This window comes from Physella acuta, unplaced genomic scaffold, assembly GCF_028476545.2.
Source record: "Physella acuta isolate Inbredline_101_S28 unplaced genomic scaffold, ASM2847654v3 ptg001356l, whole genome shotgun sequence".
Classification (NCBI taxonomy): Eukaryota; Metazoa; Mollusca; class Gastropoda; family Physidae; genus Physella; species Physella acuta.
Window position 1 is genome coordinate 44,664 of NW_026732871.1, and position 27,181 is coordinate 71,844.

At 39.3% G+C, this 27,181-nt stretch overlaps 4 protein-coding genes across 14 annotated transcripts in view; 2 read left to right on the plus strand and 2 right to left on the minus strand.

The window, feature by feature from the left end:
- Positions 1 to 10,721, minus strand: part of LOC131926985 (uncharacterized) — a 32,224-nt gene extending 21,503 nt beyond the window's left edge. For 3 of the 5 annotated variants that reach the window (XM_059282609.1, XM_059282606.1, XM_059282610.1), the window contains exon 1: positions 2,258 to 2,378. The gene's annotated coding sequence lies outside the window, so the exon portion shown is untranslated. Of the gene's footprint in view, positions 1 to 532; positions 587 to 2,257; positions 2,379 to 10,665 lie in introns of those variants that run through there. The other 2 variants (XM_059282607.1, XM_059282608.1) reach the window with 2 other exon arrangements.
- LOC131926981 (golgin subfamily A member 6-like protein 22) lies at positions 7,807 to 9,472 on the plus strand. Its single transcript, XM_059282601.1, has 2 exons — positions 7,807 to 7,831; positions 8,124 to 9,472. Exons 1-2 carry the CDS (start codon positions 7,807 to 7,809, stop codon positions 9,470 to 9,472), a joined length of 1,374 nt encoding a protein of 457 aa, XP_059138584.1.
- Positions 10,042 to 27,181, plus strand: part of LOC131926986 (uncharacterized) — a 54,978-nt gene continuing 37,838 nt past the window's right edge. For 6 of the 7 annotated variants that reach the window (XM_059282612.1, XM_059282615.1, XM_059282617.1 and 3 more), the window contains exon 1: positions 13,086 to 13,311. The gene's annotated coding sequence lies outside the window, so the exon portion shown is untranslated. Of the gene's footprint in view, positions 10,149 to 13,085; positions 13,312 to 27,181 lie in introns of those variants that run through there. The other variant, XM_059282614.1, reaches the window with a different exon arrangement.
- Positions 22,700 to 24,127, minus strand: LOC131926982 (dentin sialophosphoprotein-like). The gene has a single exon (XM_059282602.1). It carries the CDS (start codon positions 24,125 to 24,127, stop codon positions 22,700 to 22,702), a length of 1,428 nt encoding a protein of 475 aa, XP_059138585.1.

Here is a 27,181-nt window from a genome sequence, read left to right on the forward strand (position 1 = left end):
CATTTATAAATATTTATAAAATAAATAATTTGATGAGAAAAAGTTTATAAACTAGTAAAAAAAAATTGTCATGAATATACACTAAAGGAAGGGTTTCTAACTGACATCTTTCACAGATAACTGGTTAAAATTTTAGCACTCTATTTAAATAAATAGAATGCATATAGTCAGAAACGAGAATTTAACCACTGGTCACAAATAAAATTCAATGCACCTTCTGTTTGCCCACAGGAAAAAAAATATACTAATAAATTTACTAATACAATAATAATGTTCATAATTTTACTTCTTCTGCATATGCTACAATTTAATTATAATTATAATAGATTTATAACAGTTCATTCAGCAAAAAAACAAAAATTAGTTCTTTCTGCCTGACAACTAGCATAACAAGGACGTAATGATACTAAAAATATTGGACAGAAATGACTGCATGGGTATCTCATATAAAAACATCGATATTTAAAAATGTATCTGCAAAACTGTAAATAATCATTATAAATATCTCAATTACATATTACTACACCTGTACCAGGGGGGTTTTAGGCAGTGTACTAGGGCGTTTAAGGTGGCAGTTCAGTTTTTCCCAAGAGTACTCGCCAAGAAATGTGTGTATTAATTAAAACCACACATCTCGCGAATTTTTCTGCCATTTTAAGGCATGGTGTCCATTTATTTAGCATCTCGCATTAAAATAATGATGCGATTTTGCAAGAATAGAAGTTTTTTCATTTGTCGTAGATAGGACCAATAAAATAAATGTAAAAACCGCAAAAAATGACGCGTGACATTTCAAAGAGCCGGACTAAAATTTACTATTTAAGTATTTATTGTGTTAATCCCTGTCCCATTAATAAGACAAAACATAAGCAATAACAGTGAACATGAAGATGACAAGAAAAACCAGGTTATTGTAGACTTGTAGTAGTTGTAGAGCTATGTGCATGCACATCTTTTTCAGTCTTGAATCAGCCATAATTCTAGATTTAGTCTGATATAGAATTCTAGTCTAGATACTAGATTAGACAGATATAGAATCTTGGGAAAAACTGCATTTTAGCATATTTTATTCGTCGCTTCACGTTCGCCTCCAGTTGAGCGTATTTTTTTATAAACACAACATAAACACAACCGAAACACACAAAAACATTAGGAAAACACTAGCACTATATCTTTAGGAATTATTGTTTTAATTTTAAATCATTTACTTTTGTCAAAACTTGAGAAAAATCCAAATTTGGAATATTGAATGTGCACTATTTAGATCTAGATTTAGTTTTTTTTTAACTCTTAAAAATATGTTCGTGTCAACTGTCAGTTAAGATTTTCATGGCGATGGGTAAAGTACAAAAGTCATAATTGCAAGGCGGTTACGTTTGTATTATTAAGTATCTCGCACACATCATACTAAAACTATATAAATAAACATATGATGAACTCATAATGACCCTAAAACTGAGGCCACCACAATTTCAAAAAGTAATTTCCCAAGCTATGACGTATGCTGAGTGATAATTATTAGGCTCGCTCGTTGCTTTTAGATGGATGGATTTACCTCTGACCCTGAAACGTCACGCGTCGTTTTCTGACGGTTTTTACGTTTATTTTAGGGGTCCTATCCACGACAAATGAAAAAACTGTTAATCTCGCAAATTCTTATCATTATTTTAACACAAGATGCTAATAAAATGGATAGTAATAATATGCCTTAGAATGCCAGAAAAAAACGCGAGAATTGTGGTCGTAAATAATGAGAGGATTTCTAGTGGAGCACTCTCCGTATAAACTGAACCGCGGCCAAAAACGACAGTATAACAGGGAAAACGGCCCATATAACAGTAGATTAATATATAATTGTCAACATTTACCATGTGTATATATACTATTCACATTATTAGGCCTATTGATTATCTTTTCCAAAAATTCAATTCCCCCGTAAGTAGGCCTATTAAATAAGTAAAGTAACCATGCGACAATTTTTCTCTGCTATTTTTAGTAACGTAATATGGCCAAATGAAAGAAATATTCATTAGTTACCTCCATCGCACATTACTAGCTACGTTGGAATTTACGACGCTCGCTAAACTAAGGTTTTACCCTAAAAAAAATCATAAATGCAAAATGGCAATGGAGTTTTACCCAGAACTCAGAACTAACTCTACTAGATCTAGATCTAGCTAGATCTAAGTACTAACTACCTAGATCTAGATTCTTTTATATCTAGGCCCCTAATCTTAGTTTTTTATTAAATAATTACATAATGAATTTCCAAACTTCCAGCATAATCGAGTCATTTGTTAGTAGGTAGACTGTAATATAAATCTTAATGATAATGATAAGTGTTTGTTGTTATTTTCAATATTTTGTCATCCATCATTCGCTTGATTCACTTTCCTTTGTTAAACTAAATAGCGAAAAAACTGTTTATCGCCGCAGCGATATACTAGAAATCTAGATTCTAATATTTTTATATTAATATATACTTTATCTTAGTTTTGGGTCATCAATAAACAACGTCACACTCCCAGTGAGGCAGGGTTCGATGTGCGGCCAAGGGGGTGGTTTCAGCGCATATTAAGACATTTTTGCATTTTAAAAGTAATGCTAGAAAATGAATTTTAACCGTTATCCGTGCTTAAAAAAAAAAAAAAAAAAAAAAAAAAAACTTTTTCGAGACTAACACTGAGTGTATGGATCAATTTTTATTGCAATTTACAAAATATATGTCTATAAGATGCTAAATAATGGCTTTCATTACTGTTAATGCAAAAGTGTTGATACAATATCTGACCCCCCCCCCCCCCACCCCTACTAAACTTCTGCGCAGGAGTGTGACTTCGTTTATGGACCCCCCCCCCTCTCTCTTACACATAATATTCTATCTAGAATCAGTTGGCAGGTCCAGTGACAAAAATCACGTAGATCCTGAAATTCCTTGCGGCCAGTAAAAGTGATAGGGTAAAACTTAGGATGAAAATAATTAACAAAAATAAAACAAACTTATTGGGTTAGACATTCACATCTAGCCAGTCAATCTCATTCAATCAGACCATACCCTTTAACCAGGTTTTTAAGACAATTCTGCGGCGGTGGGGGTGTGTTGGGTGGGTGGAGGGCGGAAATACGAAACTACCGGAGTCAAACTTTGGTTAAATTATATATTTTCTATCTATATATATAATCTATATATATAATTCTCTTCTTCGAGCCGTTAGAAAACAAGCTGCAAACGCTCTCCCTACCTCCCCACCCCTACATGGTTTTAGTGAGCTGTGTTCACTCTAAATGTTTACAAGCAGAGCCAACGATTTTAAACGTGTGGGGGGGGGGGGAGGGGGGGGGGGGGGAGGGGGGGAAGGAAGGGGGGGGGGTATGGTCCTTAACGAGCTACTTATAGTGTTTTAAAGAAATATTTTCAGTGTCAGCGTTGGTACTGTCGAATTCACAAATTATGAATTATTGAAAATTAGAAACAACTAAATAGCGGCGTATGTTATGCCGCGGGCCGGCTCGTAGAAGTTATAATTTTTTAAAATATTTCGTCCTGGATGGAGTTGGGGCGTGCTCCGCGGTGCAGAAAATGCATGAAACACTGCATTTAACCAGACCATCACATTTAATCAGACCATCACATTTAACCAGACCATCACATTTAACCAGACCATCACATTTAACCAGACCATCACATTTAACCAGACCATCACATTTAACCAGACCATCACATTTAACCAGACCATTTTACCAGACCATCACATTTAACCAGACCATCACATTTAACAAGACCATCACATTTAACCAGACCATCACATTTAACCAGACCATTTTACCAGACCATCACATTTAACCAGACCATCACATTTAACCAGACCATCACATTTAACCAGACCATTTAACCAGACCATCACATTTAACCAGACCATCACATTTAACCAGACCATCACATTTAACCAGACCATCACATTTAACCAGACCATCACATTTAACCAGACCATCACATTTAACCAGACCATCACATTTAACCAGACCATCACATTTAACCAGACCATCACATTTAACCAGACCATCACATTTAACCAGACCATCACATTTAATCAGACCATCACATTTAACCAGACCATCACATTTAACCAGATCATCACATTTAACCAGACCATCACATTTAACCAGACCATCACATTTAACCAGACCATCACATTTAACCAGACCATCACATTTAACCAGACCATCACATTTAACCAGACCATTAACCAGACCATCACATTTAACCAGACCATCACATTTAACCAGACCATCACATTTAACCAGACCATCACATTTAACCAGACCATCACATTTAACCAGACCATCACATTTAACCAGACCATCACATTTAACCAGACCATCACATTTAACCAGACCATCACATTTAACCAGACCATTTTACCAGACCATCACATTTAACCAGACCATCACATTTAACCAGACCATCACATTTAACCAGATCATCACATTTAACCAGACCATCACATTTAACCAGACCATCACATTTAACCAGACCATCACATTTAACCAGACCATTTTACCAGACCATCACATTTAACCAGACCATCACATTTAACCAGACCATCACATTTAACCAGACTATCACATTTAACCAGACCATCACATTTAACCAGACCATTTTACCAGACCATCACATTTAACCAGACCATCACATTTAACCAGACCATCACATTTAACCAGATCATCACATTTAACCAGACCATCACATTTAACCAGACCATTTTACCAGACCATCACATTTAACCAGACCATCACATTTAACCAGACCATCACATTTAACCAGACCATCACATTTAACCAGATCATCACATTTAACCAGACCATCACATTTAACCAGACCATTTTACCAGACCATCACATTTAACCAGACCATCACATTTAACAAGACCATCACATTTAACCAGACCATCACATTTAACCAGACCATTAACCAGACCATTAACCAGACCATCACTTTTAACCAGACCATCACATTTAACCAGACCATAAACCAGACCATCACATTTAACCAGACCATCACATTTAACCAGACCATCACATTTAACCAGACCATTAACCAGACCATCACATTTAACCAGACCATCACATTTAACAAGACCATCACATTTAACCAGACCATCACATTTAACCAGACCATCACATTTAACCAGACCATCACATTTAACCAGACCATCACATTTAACCAGACCATCACATTTAACCAGACCATCACATTTAACCAGACCATCACATTTAACCAGACCATCACATTTAACCAGACCATCACATTTAACCAGACCATCACATTTAACCAGACCATTTTACCAGACCATCATATTTTACCAGACCATCATATTTTACCAGACCATTACATTTAACCAGACCATCACATTTAACCAGACCATTACATTTAACCAGACCATCACATTTAACCAGACCATCACATTTAACCAGACCATCACATTTAACCAGACCATCACATTTAACCAGACCATCACATTTAACCAGACCATCACATTTAACCAGACCATCACATTTAACCAGACCATCACATTTAACCAGACCATCACATTTAACCAGACCATCACATTTAACCAGACCATCACATTTAACCAGACCATTAACCAGACCATCACATTTAACCAGACCATCACATTTAACCAGACCATCACATTTAACCAGACCATTAACCAGACCATCACATTTAACCAGATCATCACATTTAACCAGACCATCACATTTAACCAGACCATCACATTTAACCAGACCATCACATTTAACCAGACCATCACATTTAACCAGACCATTACATTTAACCAGACCATTAACCAGACCATCACATTTAACCAGACCATTAACCAGACCATCACATTTAACCATCAGCACCGTCAGCACCCTTGTAGTTTTCATGACCTTGATCACAATCTGCAGGGTTTATTTGTCCTTGACCCTCAATTGGATTCTGTTTCATTTTCTTTAGTGTATAGTACTGTATAGTATACCGGTCTTATTATCAAGCACCGGTCTTTTGTGCTAACTTCTCTGGCTCCAATAAAAGGCACCATTACGTCATTTAAAAAGCTAATAATACAATACAAAATAGTGTGAAAATAGCCTACACAATTATATTACACAGACACACCCATACGTGGACACACACTCACAATCTCACCATTAAAAAAAAAAAACGAAAATTTTGCAGCGATAAATTACACGCAAATATAAATTCAGCATCGAGAAAAGCAAGCCCTTGTATGAATAGACCGGCGAGTCTAGAATTAGGCAACAAATTAATCTCTCGCCAAATAACGACCACAGAGGCTTCTTAAATGTGTCCCAAAAAAAAAAGGAAATGAAAAAAAAAAGCCCCCAACCAATCAAAGACGAGGAGACGATGGTTGGATGGCGGCCGTGGTGTTGGAGTAACCATAACAACGCGAGAGTTAGCAGGGGCGATAAGCAATCTCAATAGAGTTAATGACGACTGGGGTACATTGTATTTCCGATAAATCACTTGACATGTACAAGACGAAAATATCGCGAGACGTAGAAAAAAAAAGCAATTCCAAAGATTGAGATGTGTAGACTACGCATTGTCCAAAGTTGTGAGGGGGGGGGTATTTTTTTTTTAGCCGAGGTAGATCGATTTCATCGTCTCGGTAGATATCTGGACTTCTGCTTTAATTCCTTGATGAAACCAGAGAATTAGAAGCACCAGCGGCCATCCTCATCTGCGAGAGTAAGTTTGTTACAATAAATGTATGGTCCAAGAGAAATTTGTCCTTTTACTGGCAAAAGTTTACAACAGGTTATCATAAGATCATTTCGAAACAGAGGCGTGGCGACCGCCCCCTTCCCGGCGCCCGGGGACAAACTTTTCGATTTGCACACACCCCCCCCCCCCTCAGGATTTCGATTTTCACCCCCCCCCCCCCCAAACTTTTGATTTGCACCCCACTCAACCTTTCAATTTATTTTTCCAACCCATTTTGGCGCCCCCTAAGGTCGGCGCCCGGGGACATATGTCCCCCCGCCCCCCCCCCACCCTCGCTACTCTACTGCATAGCGAGGGCGGGGTGTGGGGTGCGGACCGCACCGGGTGACACCATTAAGTGGGGTGACACCAAAGCAAAAAATTGCAAAATGTACAGAAGAAAGATGTTTTTTTTTTTTTTTGCCAGTTCCATAAATGATTAAAGTTAATTAGGGTGCGGGTGACACCGTGACGTGAACGTGCTAACTATTGAGAAAACATTGCTACATCCAATTGTATTATTACCAGACTATAGATAAACATCGTTACGATTATGTCTGCAGTGATTAAAGCATATACACATACATGTACGCGTACGTGGCATATATATATGTATAATAGACCTATGTAGGCCACCACACATACACACATACATATATATGTATATATATATATATATATATATATATATATATATATATATATATATATATATATATATATATATATATATATATATATATATATATATATATACATTGTTTCTTGGGGGTGGGGGGTGACACCACGAAGTGCTGCATTGGGTGACGCCCGGCCTAGCGACGCCACTTGATCTATTAGTTTTCGTCCGGAATTTAATTTAAAAAAAAACATTTTATCGATTTAAGTTCTGATATTAGAATAAGGGTGTTTGGGTTAGGGAGACTTCGGTTTGGTTTGTGATATAAATTCGTAATTCGACGTTAAAATTTTTTCTCTATTTAGTACCCTACAGAAATGTTGGTAACTGTACAGCGTTAATTGTAATGGGAATGGCTAACGTAGGTGTAGAGTGGGGTGAAAGAAAGATGAGATTTAGTTAGCGTAACAACCGGAAACATTGCCAGAACAAATAGAGACCTTATGGCCATTGCGTGACTTGGCCAAAGTAGAGCTGGACGTGCGGTAGAGGACTGGTAATGGTGTGGGGGCTAGGAGGGTGGTTGTGTTATAGGAAGAGGGGGGGGGGGGAGACATCAGGGCTGGTAGAGAGGGCGAGGTGTGGTTGCTCCGAAAACAGGAGTCAAGGTTGAGAGCTGAGACCAAGACTGTGAGATATGAGACCAAGACTGTGAGATATGGGACCAAGACTGTGAAATATGGGACCAAGACTGTGAAATATGGGACCAAGACTGTGAGATATGGGACCAAGACTGTGAGATATGGGACCAAGACTGTGAGATATGGGACCAAGACTGTGAAATATGGGACCAAGACTGTGAGATATGGGACCAAGACTGTGAGATATGGGACCAAGACTGTGAGATATGGGACCAAGACTGTGAAATATGGGACCAAGACTGTGAGATATGGGACCAAGACTGTGAGATATGGGACCAAGACTGTGAGATATGGGACCAAGACTGTGAGATATGGGACCAAGACTGTGAGAGATGGGACCAAGACTGTGAGATATGGGACCAAGACTGTGAGAGATGGGACCAAGACTGTGAGATATGGGGCCAAGACTGTGAGATATGGGACCAAGACTGTGAAATATGGGACCAAGACTGTGAAATATGGGACCAAGACTGTGAGATATGGGACCAAGACTGTGAGATATGGGACCAAGACTGTGAGATATGGGACCAAGACTGTGAAATATGGGACCAAGACTGTGAGATATGGGACCAAGACTGTGAGATATGGGACCAAGACTGTGAGATATGGGACCAAGACTATGAGATATGGGACCAAGACTGTGAGATATGGGACCAAGACTGTGAGATATGGGACCAAGACTGTGAGATATGGGACCAAGACTGTGAGATATGGGACCAAGACTGTGAGAGATGGGACCAAGACTGTGAGATATGGGACCAAGACTGTGAGATATGGGACCAAGACTGTGAGATATGGGACCAAGACTGTGAAATATGGGACCAAGACTGTGAGATATGGGACCAAGACTGTGAGATATGGGACCAAGACTGTGAGATATGGGACCAAGACTGTGAAATATGGGACCAAGACTGTGAGATATGGGACCAAGACTGTGAGATATGGGACCAAGACTGTGAGATATGGGACCAAGACTATGAGATATGGGACCAAGACTGTGAGATATGGGACCAAGACTGTGAGATATGGGACCAAGACTGTGAGATATGGGACCAAGACTGTGAGATATGGGACCAAGACTGTGAGATATGGGACCAAGACTGTGAGAGATGGGACCAAGACTGTGAGATATGGGACCAAGACTGTGAGAGATGGGACCAAGACTGTGAGATATGGGGCCAAGACTGTGAGATATGGGACCAAGACTGTGAAATATGGGACCAAGACTGTGAAATATGGGACCAAGACTGTGAGATATGGGACCAAGACTGTGAGATATGGGACCAAGACTGTGAGATATGGGACCAAGACTGTGAAATATGGGACCAAGACTGTGAGATATGGGACCAAGACTGTGAGATATGGGACCAAGAATAGAGATCTTGAATCAAGACTGTACGTTAACGTTGGCAAGTTTATATCTGGTCAGAGTTTCTTTTTCGCATCTCTTCCGGGGCTGCAGACCCCCCCCCTCTCCCCGAACGAATTTATAAAGGAAATATATACTTTTACCAGTCTCCGCCCCCGCCCCGAATGTTTCAAAAGTCTGAAAGAAACGCTGTATCTGGTCAATTCTGGTTATACGAATATTCTCGGCAATCAATCATGTACTATCTTTGGGTTTTTTTTTCAATTATCTTAACCCTCATACATAAAATGCTAACTACATTGGCGGTTTCGAACATGTTCACGGCTAATTAAAAAAAAAACAAACAACAACCTCTAAGTCGATAGCCACTCTAATTTAACGCGGTTACAATGTTTAGCTGCCTATTGATATAAACGATCATAAAGTTATCATAAAATGAATGTAACATTTCCATTACGGTGGGAGAGAAGATTGCATCGATGAAAACAATGCAATGGTTTTGAGAGGAAACGATAACACATTGACCAATTGAGGATAAAGCTTTTTGTTGTCCGCGAGCCGGCGCTACCGGCCATCACTTTGTCCCTGCTGGTGGTGTGGCGTATGGGAAGAGGGGAGACAACAGACGCCAAGGCTGAGAGTGAGGGCTGCTCGAGCGAGTCAGAAAAAACGGCAGTTACATGTGTGAGTAGAGTTTATATTTTTTCTCGATAAACTTGTAAATATATTTTTAATTTTATATATAAAAAGATGCAAATTCAGAATTTTAAAACGTATTTTAAAAGTTTTATATTCAAAGTAAAATCACAATTTATTTCACAATACAATTTTTCTACAATTAAAACTACAAAACTTATTGATGCATTGAATTCATCGGTTACGAACATTTGTTTTGAGAATTGTATAATAAATTAACGCCGGTGAGTGACACTGTGAAGCACATAAATAATTATTAGTATTTATGCTAATTACGTTGTCCGTGATTAGTGAGATAATTACCATGCCATTTTCAAATCCTTACAAATGGTACTTCTGTTTTATGTGGAGCTAGATATGTCAATAATACTTGTTAAGTAATACAAACACGTCCTCGTTTTTATAATTTGAAGTATCATTGTGCCATAGTTTAAAAATAACGTATATCGATGTGTACGCTTTATTGTGAAAATATGAGACGTTAGAAAAATGACCTAAAATTTACCTGACATAATTGACGTATGCCTCCCTGACCCTAACACCAGCGTAGCTACACATTTCGACGAATTCATCTAGCTGCTATTACGGTCAGTGTTGGTTATTTATATCTGGAGTTGAACACCTCATCAGTTGACATAAACATATCGGTGCCTGCATGCATTGGTCCCCCCCCCCCCCCCAACACACACACTCCCCAATGGCTCTCCTAATTAACAGCTGTTTGACGTTAATTTATAGCTATTATCCGTTACGCTCTCTCTCATATATATATATATATATATATATATATATATATATATATATATATATATATATATATATATATGCCTATAACAAAAAAATGGACGACTCCCACCCCATAACGTTGTAATTATCACAATCCTTCCCACGCCACTGCCTGTGTAAATTACACGTATCAAAAGCCTTGACTGCGACACGTTGTTGAATCAGAAACTTTAAAAACACACGTAGAACACAAGCAAGCAGGGCCTATAATTTGTTTTAAACTGGTGAATTTTATAAAAGTAAAAATCAAAACATGTTGATCCATTCATTTGTAGCTTAAATTTATTGCAATGCATAGGCAGACGGTTGTATTTACTTCCCTTGGTTTTTCACTGGGGTCTTTTAATTCAACAAAAATATGATCGATTTTTAATCAATAAAAGAGATTTAGCGTGTTGTATTCATTTTAAAAAATCAATACATCAAGAACACGATATCGATACATTATTATTAGCAAATAACAACCAATACATCAAGAACATGATATCGATACATTATTATTAGCAAATAACAACCAATACATCAATAACACGATATCGATACATTATTATTAGCAAATAACAACCAATACATCAATAACACGATATCGATACATTATTATTAGCAAATAACAACCAATACATCTAGAACATGATATCGATTCACTATTATTAGCAATAAATAACATATAATCTGAGACCATGTATTTCCAGAAAGACTTTCCAGTGTTTTATGTAAGTCGTATTAGATGTCGCCTCCTGCGGCCATTGAAGCGTAATGATAAAACTAGAAATTTGGAACATAAAAAGATATTTTTTTAATATGCTTTATTCATTTTGGTCATATGTAAAATCAATTAAGGGCAGAGGCGTCGCGAGGTGGGGGCGGGGGGGGGGGGGGGGGTGCAGACCGCACCGGGTGACACAATACTGCAAAATTTACAGTGGAAAGAAGGTTTGGTTTTGTTGAGTATTTGGAATAACTGATAAGTCAATCAACTACAAATTGGCGACATTAAGCAAAATGGGAGTGGGGTGACACCAATCGCAACTATATATAGACCTATGTGGACCTTCGGGGGGGGGGGGGGTGAGACCATTAGGTGTCGTACCGGGTGACACCCGACCTAGCGACGCCACTGATTAAGGGGCTTTGGTATTAATCGGTGGAGGGGGGGGGGGCACTGGTAAAAGAACAGGGGACTTAAGCTAAATAATTGAATGTGGGAGAGGGATATATGTTAGCGTAAAAGAGAGAATCACAATGTATTCTTTAATGAGATATTTTAATATGTTTGTGTAAAAAAAAATTAAATAAACAGGCTGTGAATCAAAACGACCTAAAAGAAACAGCGGATATATTTTGTAATTTGCAGAATGACGTCATCAGTTTATGCGTTTGATTTTCAATACTAATGCGGCACGGGATGTATGTTAAGATGAGGTAATGAAGACGGCGGTTAGGCTTTGTCGGTCTGTCGTTTAGCTTGGGCTGTTGTTTACAGAAAATATTGTAACGCATAGAATTGTTATTTTCAGTCAGTTGTCCCTTGCAGCTCATAGATCGTCGTCAGTTTTATTGATGTTACCGTACTGTCCGGCTAAGGCTCGGGACATGCATGAAGAAATGCTAGAATTATAAAACTGCAATATTTAAATGCAATATTCTTCCTGATATCAAGGTTGCTAAAAACAACAAGAAAAAAAAAAACAATTTTAAAACAAATAAACCCACTCAATTTTCCAAGTCTTACCCAATTTCTTCACTTTTTCAATTTCTCACCCCACCCTTAACTCCCTAACCCCCCCCCCCCCCCCCCCAAGCTATCTGTTCCGCCTACGCATCCCAAACTTCCAGACAAAAAGTACCAAATTAGTAGAAATTTCACAAGCTACAAACACCCACTTTGTTTGAGGATTATAGTTTCTTCTTCCTACAAACAACCCAAAACAAAGACAGTTAAACATGAAGCAATGCAACCGATCAAAAGTCAGCTCCAAATGCAAGAATCTGGGACAGTCGTCACGCTTCAACTCTTTTATTTTACGCTGTATATTTTTTTTTAATATAACACTCCAAGTCCCACAAACACTCCTAGCTCCGCTTATTTTTTTCTTTCTTTCACGGTTCATATCTTTCGTCTGATTCGAGTAGCCGAGCTTACAGTCAAACAATCCAGAGGGAACGGTAGAACATAGCAGTTTTAGACCACTTTGGCGCCGACTACCAAAGGTCAGCTTGGTTGAGCAATGAAGGAATTATGACATGAAAAACACCTGCTCTGTGCGTGCGAGGGGGGAGGGACAGGTGAGGCGGAGATTCTTCAAGAGGCAACTCTGCCGTAGTTGTCAGTCCTTCATGAGGGGTTCTATCGTTTAACTACCTGGTAAGCTGATTGTTTCTTAATTAACAGTTCCATTTTATAATTACCGTAATCCATCATGCAAATGCTAACTACCTAGTACATTTATTGTTTCTAATTTAACAGTTCCATTTAATAATTACCGTAATCTATCATGCAAATGCCAACTACCTAGTAAATTTATTGTTTCTTAATTAACAGTTTCATTTAATAATTACCGTAATCCATCATGCAAATGCCAACTACCTTGTAAATTTATTGTTTTTTAATTAACAGTTTCATTTAATAATTACCGTAATCCATCATGCAAATGCCAACTACATAGTAAATTTATTGTTTCTTAATTAACAGTTTCATTTAATAGTTATCGTAATCCACGATGCTAATATCAGCTAGATCTATCTAGTGTGTAAACTGTCTTTAAATTTTGATCCATGTAATAATGTGTTTACAAAATAATTGGTCAAAAATTAACTGGGATTAAATAATGTTTTCATTTTTGAAAAATATATTGAAAGAACCATTAAAAATATAACCAATGCTGCTAATGTTCCAGCAAATTAAATGTCTTAAAATCCTGTTCCATTTAACAATCAGTTTACATTATTTTGTTCAATAATGCGTAATGAATAAATAATATACAACACACATGGCTGTATATAAAAGACTTGTAGCGTGCAGTAGGCCTACGTGTCAGATCAAGTATGAGACAAACAGGGCAACGATCTCCAGTTCCTTTATAATGCAGTCTTAAAGATATACCAAGATATACGTTCGGGTGTTAATAGTCAAATGGTTCCGGATAGTTTGCGTCTAACAGGGGTCCCGCATAAATCGTGTTAGGGGTCCCACATAAACTGAATCCATACGTGCTAGGGGCCCCACACAAACTGAATCCACCCGTGCTAGGGGCCCCACACAAACTGAATCCACCCGTGCTAGGGGCCCCACACAAACTGAATCCACCTGAGCCCCACACAAACTGAATCCACCAGTGCTAGGAACCCCACACAAACTTAATCCACCCGTGCCCCACAAATGCTAGGGGCCCCACACAAACTGAATCCACCCGTGCTAGGGCCCCCACACAAACTGAATCCACCCGTGCTAGGGGCCCCACACAAACTGAATCCACCCGTGCTAGGGCCCCCACACAAACTGAATCCACCCGTGCTAGGGGCCCACACAAACTGAATCCACCCGTGCTAGGGGCCCACACAAACTGAATCCACCCGTGCTAGGGGCCCACACAAACTGAATCCACCCGTGCTAGGGCCCCCACACAAACTTAATCCACCCGTGCTAGGGCCCCCACACAAACTGAATCCACCCGTGCTAGGGCCCCCACACAAACTGAATCCACCCGTGCTAGGGCCCCCACACAAACTGAATCCACCCGTGCCCCACACAAACTGAATCCACCCGTGCTAGGGCCCCCACACAAACTGAATCCACCCGTGCCCCACACAAACTGAATCCACCCGTGCTAGGGGCCCACACAAACTGAATCCACCCGTGCCCCACACAAACTTAATCCACCCGTGCCCCACAAATGCTAGGAACCCCACACAAACTGAATCCACCCGTGCTAGGGGCCCTACAAAAACTGAATCCACCCGTGCTAGGGGCCCTACAAAAACTGAATCCACCCGTGCTAGGGGCCCCACACAAACTGAATCCACCCGTGCTAGGGGCCCCACACAATCTGAATCCACCCGTGCCCCGCACAAACTGAATCCACCCGTGCCCCACACAAACTGAATCCACCCGTGCTAGGGGCCCCACACAAACTGAATCCACCCGTGCAAGGGGCCCCACACAATCTGAATCCACCCGTGTCCCACACAAACTGAATCCACCCGTGCTAGGGGCCCACACAAACTGAATCCACCCGTGCCCCAAACAATCTGAATCCACTCGTGCCCCGCACAAACTGAATCCACCCGTGCTAGGGGCCCACACAAACTGAATCCACCCGTGCTAGGGGCCCACACAAACTGAATCCACCCGTGCTAGGGGCCCCACACAAACTGAATCCACCCGTGCTCCACACAAACTGAATCCACCCGTGCTAGGGGCCCCACACAAACTGAATCCACCCTTGCTAGAGCCCCACACAAACTGAATCCACCCGTGCCCCCACACAAACTGAATCCACCCGTGCTAGGGCCCACACAAACTGAATCCACCCGTGCTAGGGGCCCCACACAAACTGAATCCACCCGTGCTAGGGGCCCCACACAAACTGAATCCACCCGTGCCCCACACAAACTGAATCCACCCGTGCTAGAGGCCCACACAAACTGAATCCACCCGTGCTAGGGGCCCACACAAACTGAATCCACCCGTGCTAGAGGCCCACACAAACTGAATCCACCCGTGCTAGAGGCCCACACAAACTGAATCCACCCGTGCTAGGGGCCCCACACAAACTGAATCCACCCGTGCTCCACACAAACTGAATCCACCCGTGCTAGGGGCCCCACACAAACTGAATCCACCCTTGCTAGAGCCCCACACAAACTGAATCCACCCGTGCCCCACACAAACTGAATCCACCCGTGCTAGAGGCCCACACAAACTGAATCCACCCGTGCTAGGGGCCCACACAAACTGAATCCACCCGTGCTAGAGGCCCACACAAACTGAATCCACCCGTGCTAGAGGCCCACACAAACTGAATCCACCCGTGCTAGGGGCCCCACACAAACTGAATCCACCCGTGCTAGAGGCCCACACAAACTGAATCCACCCGTGCTAGGGGCCCACACAAACTGAATCCACCCTTGCTAGAGCCCCACACAAACTGAATCCACCCGTGCCCCCACACAAACTGAATCCACCCGTGCTAGGGGCCCCACACAAACTGAATCCACCCTTGCTAGAGCCCCACACAAACTGAATCCACCCGTGCCCCCACACAAACTGAATCCACCCGTGCCCCCACACAAACTGAATCCACCCGTGCTAGGGCCCACACAAACTGAATCCACCCGTGCTAGGGCCCCACACAAACTGAATCCACCCGTGGAGTATCGCCATCGTCACGTGATCAAATAACCAAATAGCTACTTCCTGTTTGTGCTGACGTTCACTGGAAAACAACAGGATGTAAAGGTCTTAACACCAGATTCATATCTAGCGGCTCGTGCTGTTATTGAGTACCCTACGCCTCCCCTGTGGCACGCTTCTTCGCGGATATTTTTGTTGATATTTTAATTTTTTGTTTTTTTTTTAGTATTTTAAGCGAAAACCTTGAGATGAGATGAAAAACAATCGTTTAGTATCCGTAATTAAAGTTCGTATCTTTATCTATAATGGTGTAAATACAGCAAGCTTAGTCATAGCGATTTTGTTTATACCTGAAACACACGACTAAGTATCGGAATAACAAAAAGTTGATAAAAACGCATGAACACAATTTGATCAATTTAGCGGAAAGGCTATTAATTTTAATATAACACGTATTGACAATAATTTGTGCAATTCTCCTCTTTCGTTTAATTTAAAATCATTTTAATTCATAGAAAATGTATTCTATAAATTAAAAAAAATTCAAATATTTATAATTTATAGCAAAGTATAACTATACTTTTGGCATCGCTGGGTGTATAAATTATAATTTGTACAAAATATTTATCTGCAATAGGGAATAGACCCGAACTACTCAGCTGAATGACATAGTAACAATTATATCAGACAAGCGATGGGATATTAATGTGTGGAGCGTAACAATTTGTTAATGTTACTAATGATGTAACACAGTGTAACAATTTGTTAATGTTACTAATGATGTAACAGTGTAACAATTTGTTAATGTTACTAATGATGTAACAGTGTAATAATTAGTTAATGTTACTAATGATGTAACATAGTGTAGCAATTTGTTATTGTTACTAATAATGTAACACAGTGTAACAATTTGTTTATGTTACTAATGATGTAACAGTGTAACAATTTGTTACTGCTACTAATGATGTAACATAGTGTAACAATTTGTTAATGTTACTAATGATGTAACACAGTGTAAGAATTTGTTAATGTTACTAATGATGTAACACAGTGTAACAATTTGTTAATGTTACTAATGATGCAACACAGTGTAACAATTTGTTAATGCTACTAATAATGTAACATAGTGTAACAATTTGTTAATGTTACTAATGATGCAACACAGTGTAACAATTTGTTAATGCTACTAATGATGTAACATAGTGTAACAATTTGTTAATGTTACTAATGGTGTAACATAGTGTAACAATTTGTTATTGTTGTTAATGATGTAACATAGTGTAACAATTTGTTATTGTTGTTAATGATGTAACATAGTGTAACAATTTGTTAATGTTGTTGATGATATAACAAAGAAACACCTCAGACAAGTTAGATAATTATTTACGTCGCAAAGAAGTTTTAATTAAGTACTATTTAATTAGATTAACAATTAGTGCAGACATGTCTTTAGAAACGGATGCCTGTTGTTTTAGATGAGGATTTTGAGTTGAATGGGTATGCCCTCAACGACTTCATGACTGACTTCCTAGGGAAGCTTCTCACTGAGAACTTGTATTGATCTGTTTCAAGATTAACGGCCGTGTTCGTTTTTTTCTAGGGGGAGTTTTAGACGTTGGGGGTTACAGAGATGTATTAGTTGTAAGGTTTGAGTTCTGTTCTTATCAGAGATGTTTTAGTTGTGTTCTTATTAGAGATGTTTTAGTTGTGTTTTATGTTTTAGTTGTGTTCTTATTTGAGATGTTTTAGTTGTGTTTTTATTAGAGATGTTTTAGCTGTGTTTTTATCAAGCATGTTTTAGGTGTATTCTTATTAGAGATGTTTTAGTTGTGTTCTTATCAGAGATGTTGTAGTTGTGTTCTTATTCAGTGGCGTAGGCAGGGGATCATACCCCCCCCCCCATCATAGACCCCTCGGTATATATATAAAGTATGAGGGGGGTTAAAATCGAAAGTTTGAGGGGGGTGCAAATCGAAAGTTTGGGGGGGGGGGGGGTGCGGGTTGCAAATCGAAAGTTTGAGGGGGGGGGGGGCTGCAAATCAAAAGTCTGAGGGGGGTGCAAATCGAAAGTTTGTCCCCGGGTAAAAATTGGAACCCCCCCCCCTCCCCTTGAGACGATCCTGGCTACGCCACACTTCTTATTAGAGATGTTTTAGTTCTGTTCTTATCAGGGATGTTTTAATTGTGTTCTATGTTTTGGTTGTTGGATTTCAGCTGTGTTCTTATATGAATTTGGACGGTTTTAAAGAAAAAAAAATGAGAGAGAAAGGATGCAGTTGGTGAAGGCGTTGAAATTCTCGAGATTTAATGTGGGGCTTCATTCAGTGGCCCGTACACCTGCTAGTGGTGGGGCTTCATTCAGTGGTCCGTACACCTGCTAGTAGTGGGGCTTCACCAACTGGCCAGTGGATCTTCATTGAGGCTTCATTGTGTGGCTAGTGGACTTGCTATTAGTGTAGCTACATCAAACAGTCAGTAGACTTAGCTAGTAATGAGGTTTCATTCAGTGGTCAGTAGTCAACTAGTAATGTCACTTTGTCCAATGATCTTGACATTAAATCTACGTGAGTTACGGACATCAGACGTACATCGTCTTTCAGTAACTTTTATTGTGCTGAATATTTTGTGAGGGGGTTGCTCTATAAAACAAAATATACAAAGTAATATATACTGCTTAGTAATATATGCTGCTTAGTGGGCAGCTAACTGACCACTAGGACTGGGTAGCTTTTTTTTGCCCAGGATTGTGTGCTCTTGGACATACAGTGAGAAATAAGGGGCTGGGAATATAATGGAATATAACATTTTGCTACTGTTGTTAATGGTTTATCTGCCATCTAATATAACGTTTGGTTATTGTTGTAAATATTTACATTTTACTGTTACAAATAGTTGTTTTAACCTGAAACACCGAATATATGCGTGTTGCGCAATAAACTATCGAATATTTGTTTTTTTCGTCCAATTTGCTAGGAGGTCATCTAAATGGATGGGGGGGGGGGGGAGGGGGGAGGGATTATTTTGTTAACTGTATTATATGGGCAGGGTAGAGGTGGTCAAGAGCTCCATGTTTCCTGTTTAAAGTTTGATTATACGAAGACTTACATAAACCGATGTGTAGTTAAAAAGCACATTTCGTGAGCGGCTTCATTAGACTCGAAGTAAAGGTTGTGTTGTTTCTGAGAGGAGGTTCTGATTTGTTATATAATTTAATATTGTATGTGGTCGTCTATGAATATCATCGTTTAGTAGTAAGATACATTATATATGTACCATTCGAGTCTGACGGTCCATGGGGAACGTGAAGTAGAGTGCACCTGTTTCTGTTACCTCGGCATATGAAGGGATTTTGTGACCAGTACTATGCAAAACTGGCTTTACTTTTCCTAACACGAGTTAGGTACCCATCAGAGCTGGGTGAACTCAGGGACGTTCTACTGACTTGAATTCGGGTTCGAACTCAAGACTTTCGGAGGTTTAGCAGTTTAGCGCTCTAACGAAAGCCCACACCGTCCCCTGTACCCTACCAAGAGATCTGAATTACAAATGAGAAAGTAAAGAGAAGGAGAAGCTAAAACCGACTGGGTGCCGTACAGACCTCACTATATGTTTGTAATTCCATTGTCGCAGAATAGATGAGCTCAACTTTAAAGAACTCGCTATGCCTGTAGCATTTAGATATTGACAACTAAACAAAATAGTTAAGCAATACCAAGAATAGTATTTTTTTGTTCGTAAAAAAAATGATAGTCCTCTCTCCCTGATATTACAATAGGCTAGCTATCCTTCCTTAACACGAAAAAAAAGGGAAATTATCATTCTATTATAAACAAGGAAGGTTATCTCTCTCGTGAAAACAAGGGACGTTATCTCTTCTTTTAAAAACTAGGGACATTATCTCTTCTCTTAAAACAAGGAAAGTTATCGCTTCCCTTAAAACAAGGGACGCTAAATAGCTCTTAAGAACAATGGTTATGTTTTTCTTTAAAACAAACGAAGTTATCTCCCCTAGAAATAAGGGACATTATATTTTCCCTTAAAACGAGCTACTTAAAATAAGGGAAATTATCATTCTCCTTAAAACAAGGGACATAATTTCACTTAAAGCAAGGGAAGTTATCATTCTACTTAAAACAATGGAAGTTATCTCTCCCCTAAGAACAAGGAAAGGTATCTCTCCCCTGCATAATACCAAAGAACATTAACTCTCCCCTGATAGTTCCCAACAGTCCCCTTGTTTTTGTCGCAGCCCTCACTAAACATTTCCCCTCCCGGAAACCGCGATGTCTGCCAATTTCGTATGTAAAAAGACGCCCATTGCCTTGATTATTTCCAGACAATACCAGAGAAATGCTTGCCTGTCCTGCTAGGGGCCATTAGCATCCCCCCCCAACATTCTATTAAAACGGTGGCTTGTGAAATGTATGTAGATGAAAACTCTCCCATTCTCCTCGCTCGTCTCGTCGATAAATCACCGCCACAGAAACGGACTCTCGCGTGCTTCGGAATCTCAGGATGCAAATGATACCCCCCCCCCCTCCACTGTGGCATTTCTATTTAGTCTTGGAGATATATTGATCTTTTATGTTAGTCTTGTAATTAATGCAGAAAAGTAAAGGTTATTAAACGATGCCCCCGGTAACAGTGAAATATTACACGCACGGTAAAGAAATCATTTGAATATCTTGCCCGGTAATTTTCTCCCAAAGCGAGCAGAGCGGGTGTTTCTTTTTTTTTTTTTCTTGGCTGAAGAAGAACTTATGAAAGTCGTAAGAGCGATAACTCCGTCATGTTTTATTAATATCGGTGGGAGTTAGAAGGGGAAAAGCAAACCGCAGGCTTACTATTAATACTTGAAATGTTGTTGCTTGGAACTGCGTAATTTCGTCTAAACATATGGGAAATGATGGAGAATGTAGCTTTAAGAGGTCTCCTCGCCAACAGGGGGTCGTTTCTTGTCTGGTTACATAAGGGTATTGGGACTCGGGAGTTTAGGGTGGGATTAACCTGGGGGGGGGGGGTAATGGTCGATGGGAAGGGTAGGGGTGGTGTATTTCTGGTCGTGTGATAGATGCAGCAGCCATATATGGGATAGATAACAACCAGGGGCGGGTTGGTTAGGGGAAGTCTTGCATGCGAACATTTTTGATGATGATTGGGGGAGAGGGATGATATTCACCCCACCTATCCACCATCCCTATTCCAAACACATAATTAATTTAATTAAATACCTTATCTATTTTTGCTAGTTTCGAATTTTTTTTCATAGTTGTTATTTTTATTTGTTATTTAAATTGAGCATTCTGTGCGTTTCTCAATCGTGATTTTTATTACAAAACTTCTAGACGTCACGGTCATTACACAAGAGTGCAGGCTGAATCATTGTCTTAGTCAGGTACCTAGTAGAGGTGGGGGGGGGGGGGATAATCATGTCGTAATAGTCAGGTACCCACCAGAGCGGGGGTGGGGACTCATGACGTCACGGATTGGTACCCAACAGAGCTGGGTGGAACTCATGTCGCAACTGTCAGGTACCCACCAGAGCGGGGGTGGGGGTGGGGGATGGGTGGGGTGGGGACTCATGACGTCACTGATGGGTATCCACCAGAGATGGGTGGAGCTCATGTCGCAACAGTCAGGTACCCACCAGAGCGTGGGGGTGGGGAATCATGACGTCACCAGAGCTGAAGAAGCTCAGTGTCTCCTACAATCAGGTAACCATCAGAGCTCTGTTGATTCGTGGACGTCGGGCTAATGGATAGGCACTCTATCTCTCGGCCACACAGCTCCACAATAGCTCGAGCTTTAACGTATAACATTAATTCCACTAGCTGTCATGTGAATTGTGTTCAACATTAATTCCACTAGCTGTAATGTGAAATGTGTACAACATTAATTCCAAAAGCTGTAATGTGAAATGTGTACAACATTAATTCCAATAGCTGTAATGTGAAATGTGTTCAACATTAATTCCAATAGCTGTAAAGTGTTATGTATATACTGTTAATTACAATAGCTGTAAAGTGTAATTTGTACAACATTATTACTTACGACGTGATAAAATACGAATTTTTCATCACTTACGATAAAATACGAACTATTTTAACGAGCCTAAGATCATACAGAGGTTGGAGTTCCCTAGGATGTAGCCAAACCCCCGTCTAGCACCGTTAACACAATTGATATTTGGGTAAACCACTGGTTTTATGTGCGATATTGTCAGCTACGACCGAGGATTTATGTGCAATAGTTGGACGAATCGCACTGAGCTATCAGCTGGTTAAGGCAGCGCTGATCAAATGTACGAAAGATAGATTAGGTTTATTTTTTTTTTTTTGTGGGTGATATTTTTTTCTTTTTTTATGTACCGTTATCTTGACTTATGATAGATCCACTGTTGTCATGACTTCTTTTTGATGTTGCTATGACTTCTGTCAGATCTATTGATGTCATGACTTCTGTCAGATCTATTGATGTCATGACTTCTGTCAGATCTATTGATGTCATGACTTCTGTCAGATCTATTGATGTCATGACTTCTGTCAGATCTATTGATGTCATGACTTCTGTCAGATCTATTGATGTCATGACTTCTGTCAGATCTATTGATGTCATGACTTCTATCAGATCTATTGATGTCATGACTTCTGTCAGATCTATTGATGTCATGACTTCTGTCAGATCTATTGATGTCATGACTTCTGTCAGATCTATTGATGTCATGACTTCTGTCAGATCTATTGATGTCATGACTTCTGTCAGATCTATTGATGTCATGACTTCTATCAAATCTATTGATGTCATGACTTCTGTCAGATCTATTGATGTCATGACTTCTGTCAGATCTATTGATGTCATGACTTGTGTCAGATCTATTGATGTCATGACTTCTGTCAGATCTATTGATGTCATGACTTCTGTCAGATCTATTGATGTCATGACTTCTATCAGATCTATTGATGTCATGACTTCTGTCAGATCTATTAATGTCATGACTTCTGTCAGATCTATTGATGTCATGACTTCTGTCAGATCTATTGATGTCATGACTTCTGTCAGATCTATTGATGTCATGACTTCTGTCAGATCTATTGATGTCATGACTTCTGTCAGATCTATTGATGTCATGACTTCTGTCAGATCTATTGATGTCATGACTTCTGTCAGATCTATTGATGTCATGACTTCTGTCAGATTTATTGATGTCATGACTTCTGTCAGATCTATTGATGTCATGACTTCTGTCAGATCTATTGATGTCATGACTTCTGTCAGATCTATTGATGTCATGACTTCTGTCAGATCTATTGATGTCATGACTTCTGTCAGATCTATTGATGTCATGACTTCTGTCAGATCTATTGATGTCATGACTTCTATCAGATCTATTGATGTCATGACTTCTGTCAGATCTATTGATGTCATGACTTCTGTCAGATCTATTGATGTCATGACTTCTGTCAGATCTATTGATGTCATGACTTCTGTCAGATCTATTGATGTCATGACTTCTGTCAGATCTATTGATGTCATGACTTCTGTCAGATCTATTGATGTCATGACTTCTGTCAGATCTATTGATGTCATGACTTCTGTCAGATCTATTGATGTCATGACTTCTATCAAATCTATTGATGTCATGACTTCTGTCAGATCTATTGATGTCATGACCTATCAGATCTATTGATGTCATGACTTCTGTTAGATCTATTGATGTCATGACTTCGGTCAGATCTATTGATGTCTTGACTTCTGTCAGATCTATTGATGTCATGACTTCTGTCAGATCTATTGATGTCTTGACTTCTGTCAGATCTATTGATGTCATGACATTCTGTCAGTTCTTTTGATGTCATGCCTCCTATCAAATTCACTTTTCTCATGACTTCTATAAGATCAATTTTTGCCGTGACTTCGGATGTTTATAGATATTCCATATTCCACAAATCTACGTTATGATTTCGAGAATATTCCATTATCCCGTATCTCCCTAGCGATTTTGGGCTAAGCCCCGCCTGGGGTCACTGTGGCTACATGTGTTTACTTCCGGTTTTCATCTATAAATAGATTTATATTGAGCTCTACTTTGTATAATCGAAAATTGGGCAATGGGTTAGGTTGGGATTTAGTTATTAAAATCCATGTTAACACCAATAAAAATAATCGACGCCACTAGCTTAGTTTCTCAGGTTAACAATAAAACAATCTAATAAAAGCGATATTTTATGTTTTAAAGTAATAATTTCTACTGCTTTGTTGATGCTATTACTAAATCCTTCTGAAACTCTATAGGCGAATAATTTACAAGGTCATCAGAAATAGAAAATTAACAACTGGCATAATGGATTGTTATCGAATAGTAAACGCTTCGCGGATTTGTCTCCCTTGCATGTTTCTGTTGGCTTATTTTGAAAAAAAAAACAATCTCTTTTATACACCGATTTTGATTTACAAAATAATATTTCTAAAAATAGAATCGTGAGAGTCAGGCCACCCAATCCTTGTCCGTGCCATTCTATAATTTGGGCATTTATCCAGTATCTAATCTAGCTGACATTTAGACATCCGCATTGCCTCCCCTTAGCCCCGGTTTAAAAATTTCCCGCCTAGAATAATTTGCTCTAATAGTTTGTGAAGACCTGTTATTTCCCTTTATTCCCTTTATTTGAAGAAAATTCATCTACGCTGTAATTACCCCCCTTTACTTTAGTGACATCTGAAAAGTCTCAAAATTATCCTAAAATATAAGTATGATAGTTTTCATGGTCAACTTCATGACGTATGACGTTTTGTTTTTATTTCCATTTCTTGTATGATAATTCCGGCCGATGGAATATTACAGTTTCGTCAATTCTTGTGTGATAATTCACATTGATGGAATATCACAATTTTGTCATTTTTTGTGTGATAATTCACGCTGATATAATATTAACATTTTATCAATTCTTGTGTGATAATTCACGTTGATATAAAACTACAATTTCACCATTTCTTGTATAATAATTCACATTGGTGGATTATCACAATTTTATCATCTTTTGTGTGATAATTCACGCTGATATAATACTACAATTTTATCATCTTTTGTGTGATAATTCACGCTGATATAATACTACAATTTATCATTTCTTGTGAGATAATTCACGCTGATATAAAACTACAAATTCATCATTTCTCGTGTGATAATTCACATTGACAGAACCTCACAAAATGGCGGAACTTGATATCAGTAGCCAATGATAGTAATGAAGCCGTCAAAACGGCTGACCGTGACCTTTCAATCAACAGCGGTCACCGCCCCCTTGGTGAACATTTGCCTGTCGTTTCGTGTCCGTTTATCTACGGTCTAACTCGCTGACCTTTACCCCGTGCTGTAAAACCTCTACTCACGAACATATCAATGTGAGGGTTGTGACAAATTGCTTTTTTAAATATTATTTTACATTTAGTGAACAATACTGTGGCGTACTTGCTAATGGTTATGAGAAGGCGTAGATTTAAAGGGGGGGGGGGGGAATGACCTTTGAACTTGTGTCAGATTTTGTTGCTAAATGTTAGACCGTCAAAACGTGATTTGTTTAAGTTCAAATTTAACTAGGAGAACTGTAAACAATATAAATAGTATAGGATCTGGTGCACCGTCAAAACGACCCGGGACAAAACGCCCCCCGTCGAAATGCGATTTGTTTCAGTTTATATTTAACTAGGAGAATTGTAGACAGTTTAAATAGTATAGGATGTATAAGATAGGCGTTAAAAAGCGGCAAATCTTTAAAATACAGGCAGCGGAATATAAAACGTATTAAATATAAGGAAAGTAGCTAATTACTTCCGTTAATTCCTAGTCTTCAAATTACATACGTTATCGTTTTTTTTTTTCCTATCAACGAACCCCAGGTATGTCTGTTCCTCAACCAAGTCTGGTATGTCTCATACAACATACTAAAGTCTGTCTGTTCCCAGAAAATGCCAGTCTCTTGTTCCCACAGAGTATATTCTCAAGTCTGTCTGTTGCCATAAAACACATATCTGTTAGAGCTATCTCCCTAACATATCTATGTTCATATGTTCTTGTTACATATAGGCTATATCCATAGCATATCTATGTTCATATGTTCTTGTTACATATAGCCTATATCCCTAGAATATCTATGTTCATATGTTCTCATTACATATAGCTTCAACCTTTTCTGCCGCTTCACAATGCATTATGTCTCACAACATGAATATGTATGTATTTATGTAAAGTGCCATCATTGTCTCTAGCATAACTCATTCATACTTTCAACAGCCGTATAATTCAAGTCATATATGACTTATTACATTGTCCATTTATGCTGTATAATACGAGTCATATTTGACTTGATTACATTCTCCATTTATGTCGTATAACTCAAGTCATAATCTGACATCACCAAGCTTTCAGCATTTGCCGTATAACTCAAGTCATCTTTCATCTTACTGTCCATTTATGCCGTATACCCTAAGTCATATCTGACTTTATCACATTGAACATTTATATCGTATACCTAAGTCATATCTGACTTTACCTTACTTTATTCAAGTCAACCTGTGGTCTCACCGGCGCTAGTAAAATACCGCAGCATAGAATTTCACTCTCACCTCATTTTCATTCTCTTCTCTTTCCTCCTCTTTCTCTCTCCCCCTCCAGCAGACGTTAAGTCTACCCCCTTTGTTCAATCAATATTTGAACACTGTCCATGAATTTCGCCACTAATTGTATTAGGCCTCATCATTTGGTAGTTAGATGATTTTATCTCCATAGCTCTTTATCAGAAATGGTGATTAAAATACCCCACGGGACCGCCCGCCCCCCGCCCCCTACCCCGCCTCTCCATCACAACGTTTAGATATTCCTCAA

Excerpts from the sequence above, each read along its gene's own strand:
- LOC131926982 (XM_059282602.1), bottom strand. The coding sequence starts at position 24,127 with ATGACATCAATAGATCTGACAGAAGTCAAGACATCAATAGATCTGACA.
- LOC131926981 (XM_059282601.1), top strand. The coding sequence starts at position 7,807 with ATGGCTAACGTAGGTGTAGAGTGGG. Across the intron at positions 7,832-8,123 it reads TAACGTAGGTGTAGAGTGGG|ACTGTGAAATATGGGACCAA; the intron begins GTGAAAGAAAGA and ends TATGGGACCAAG.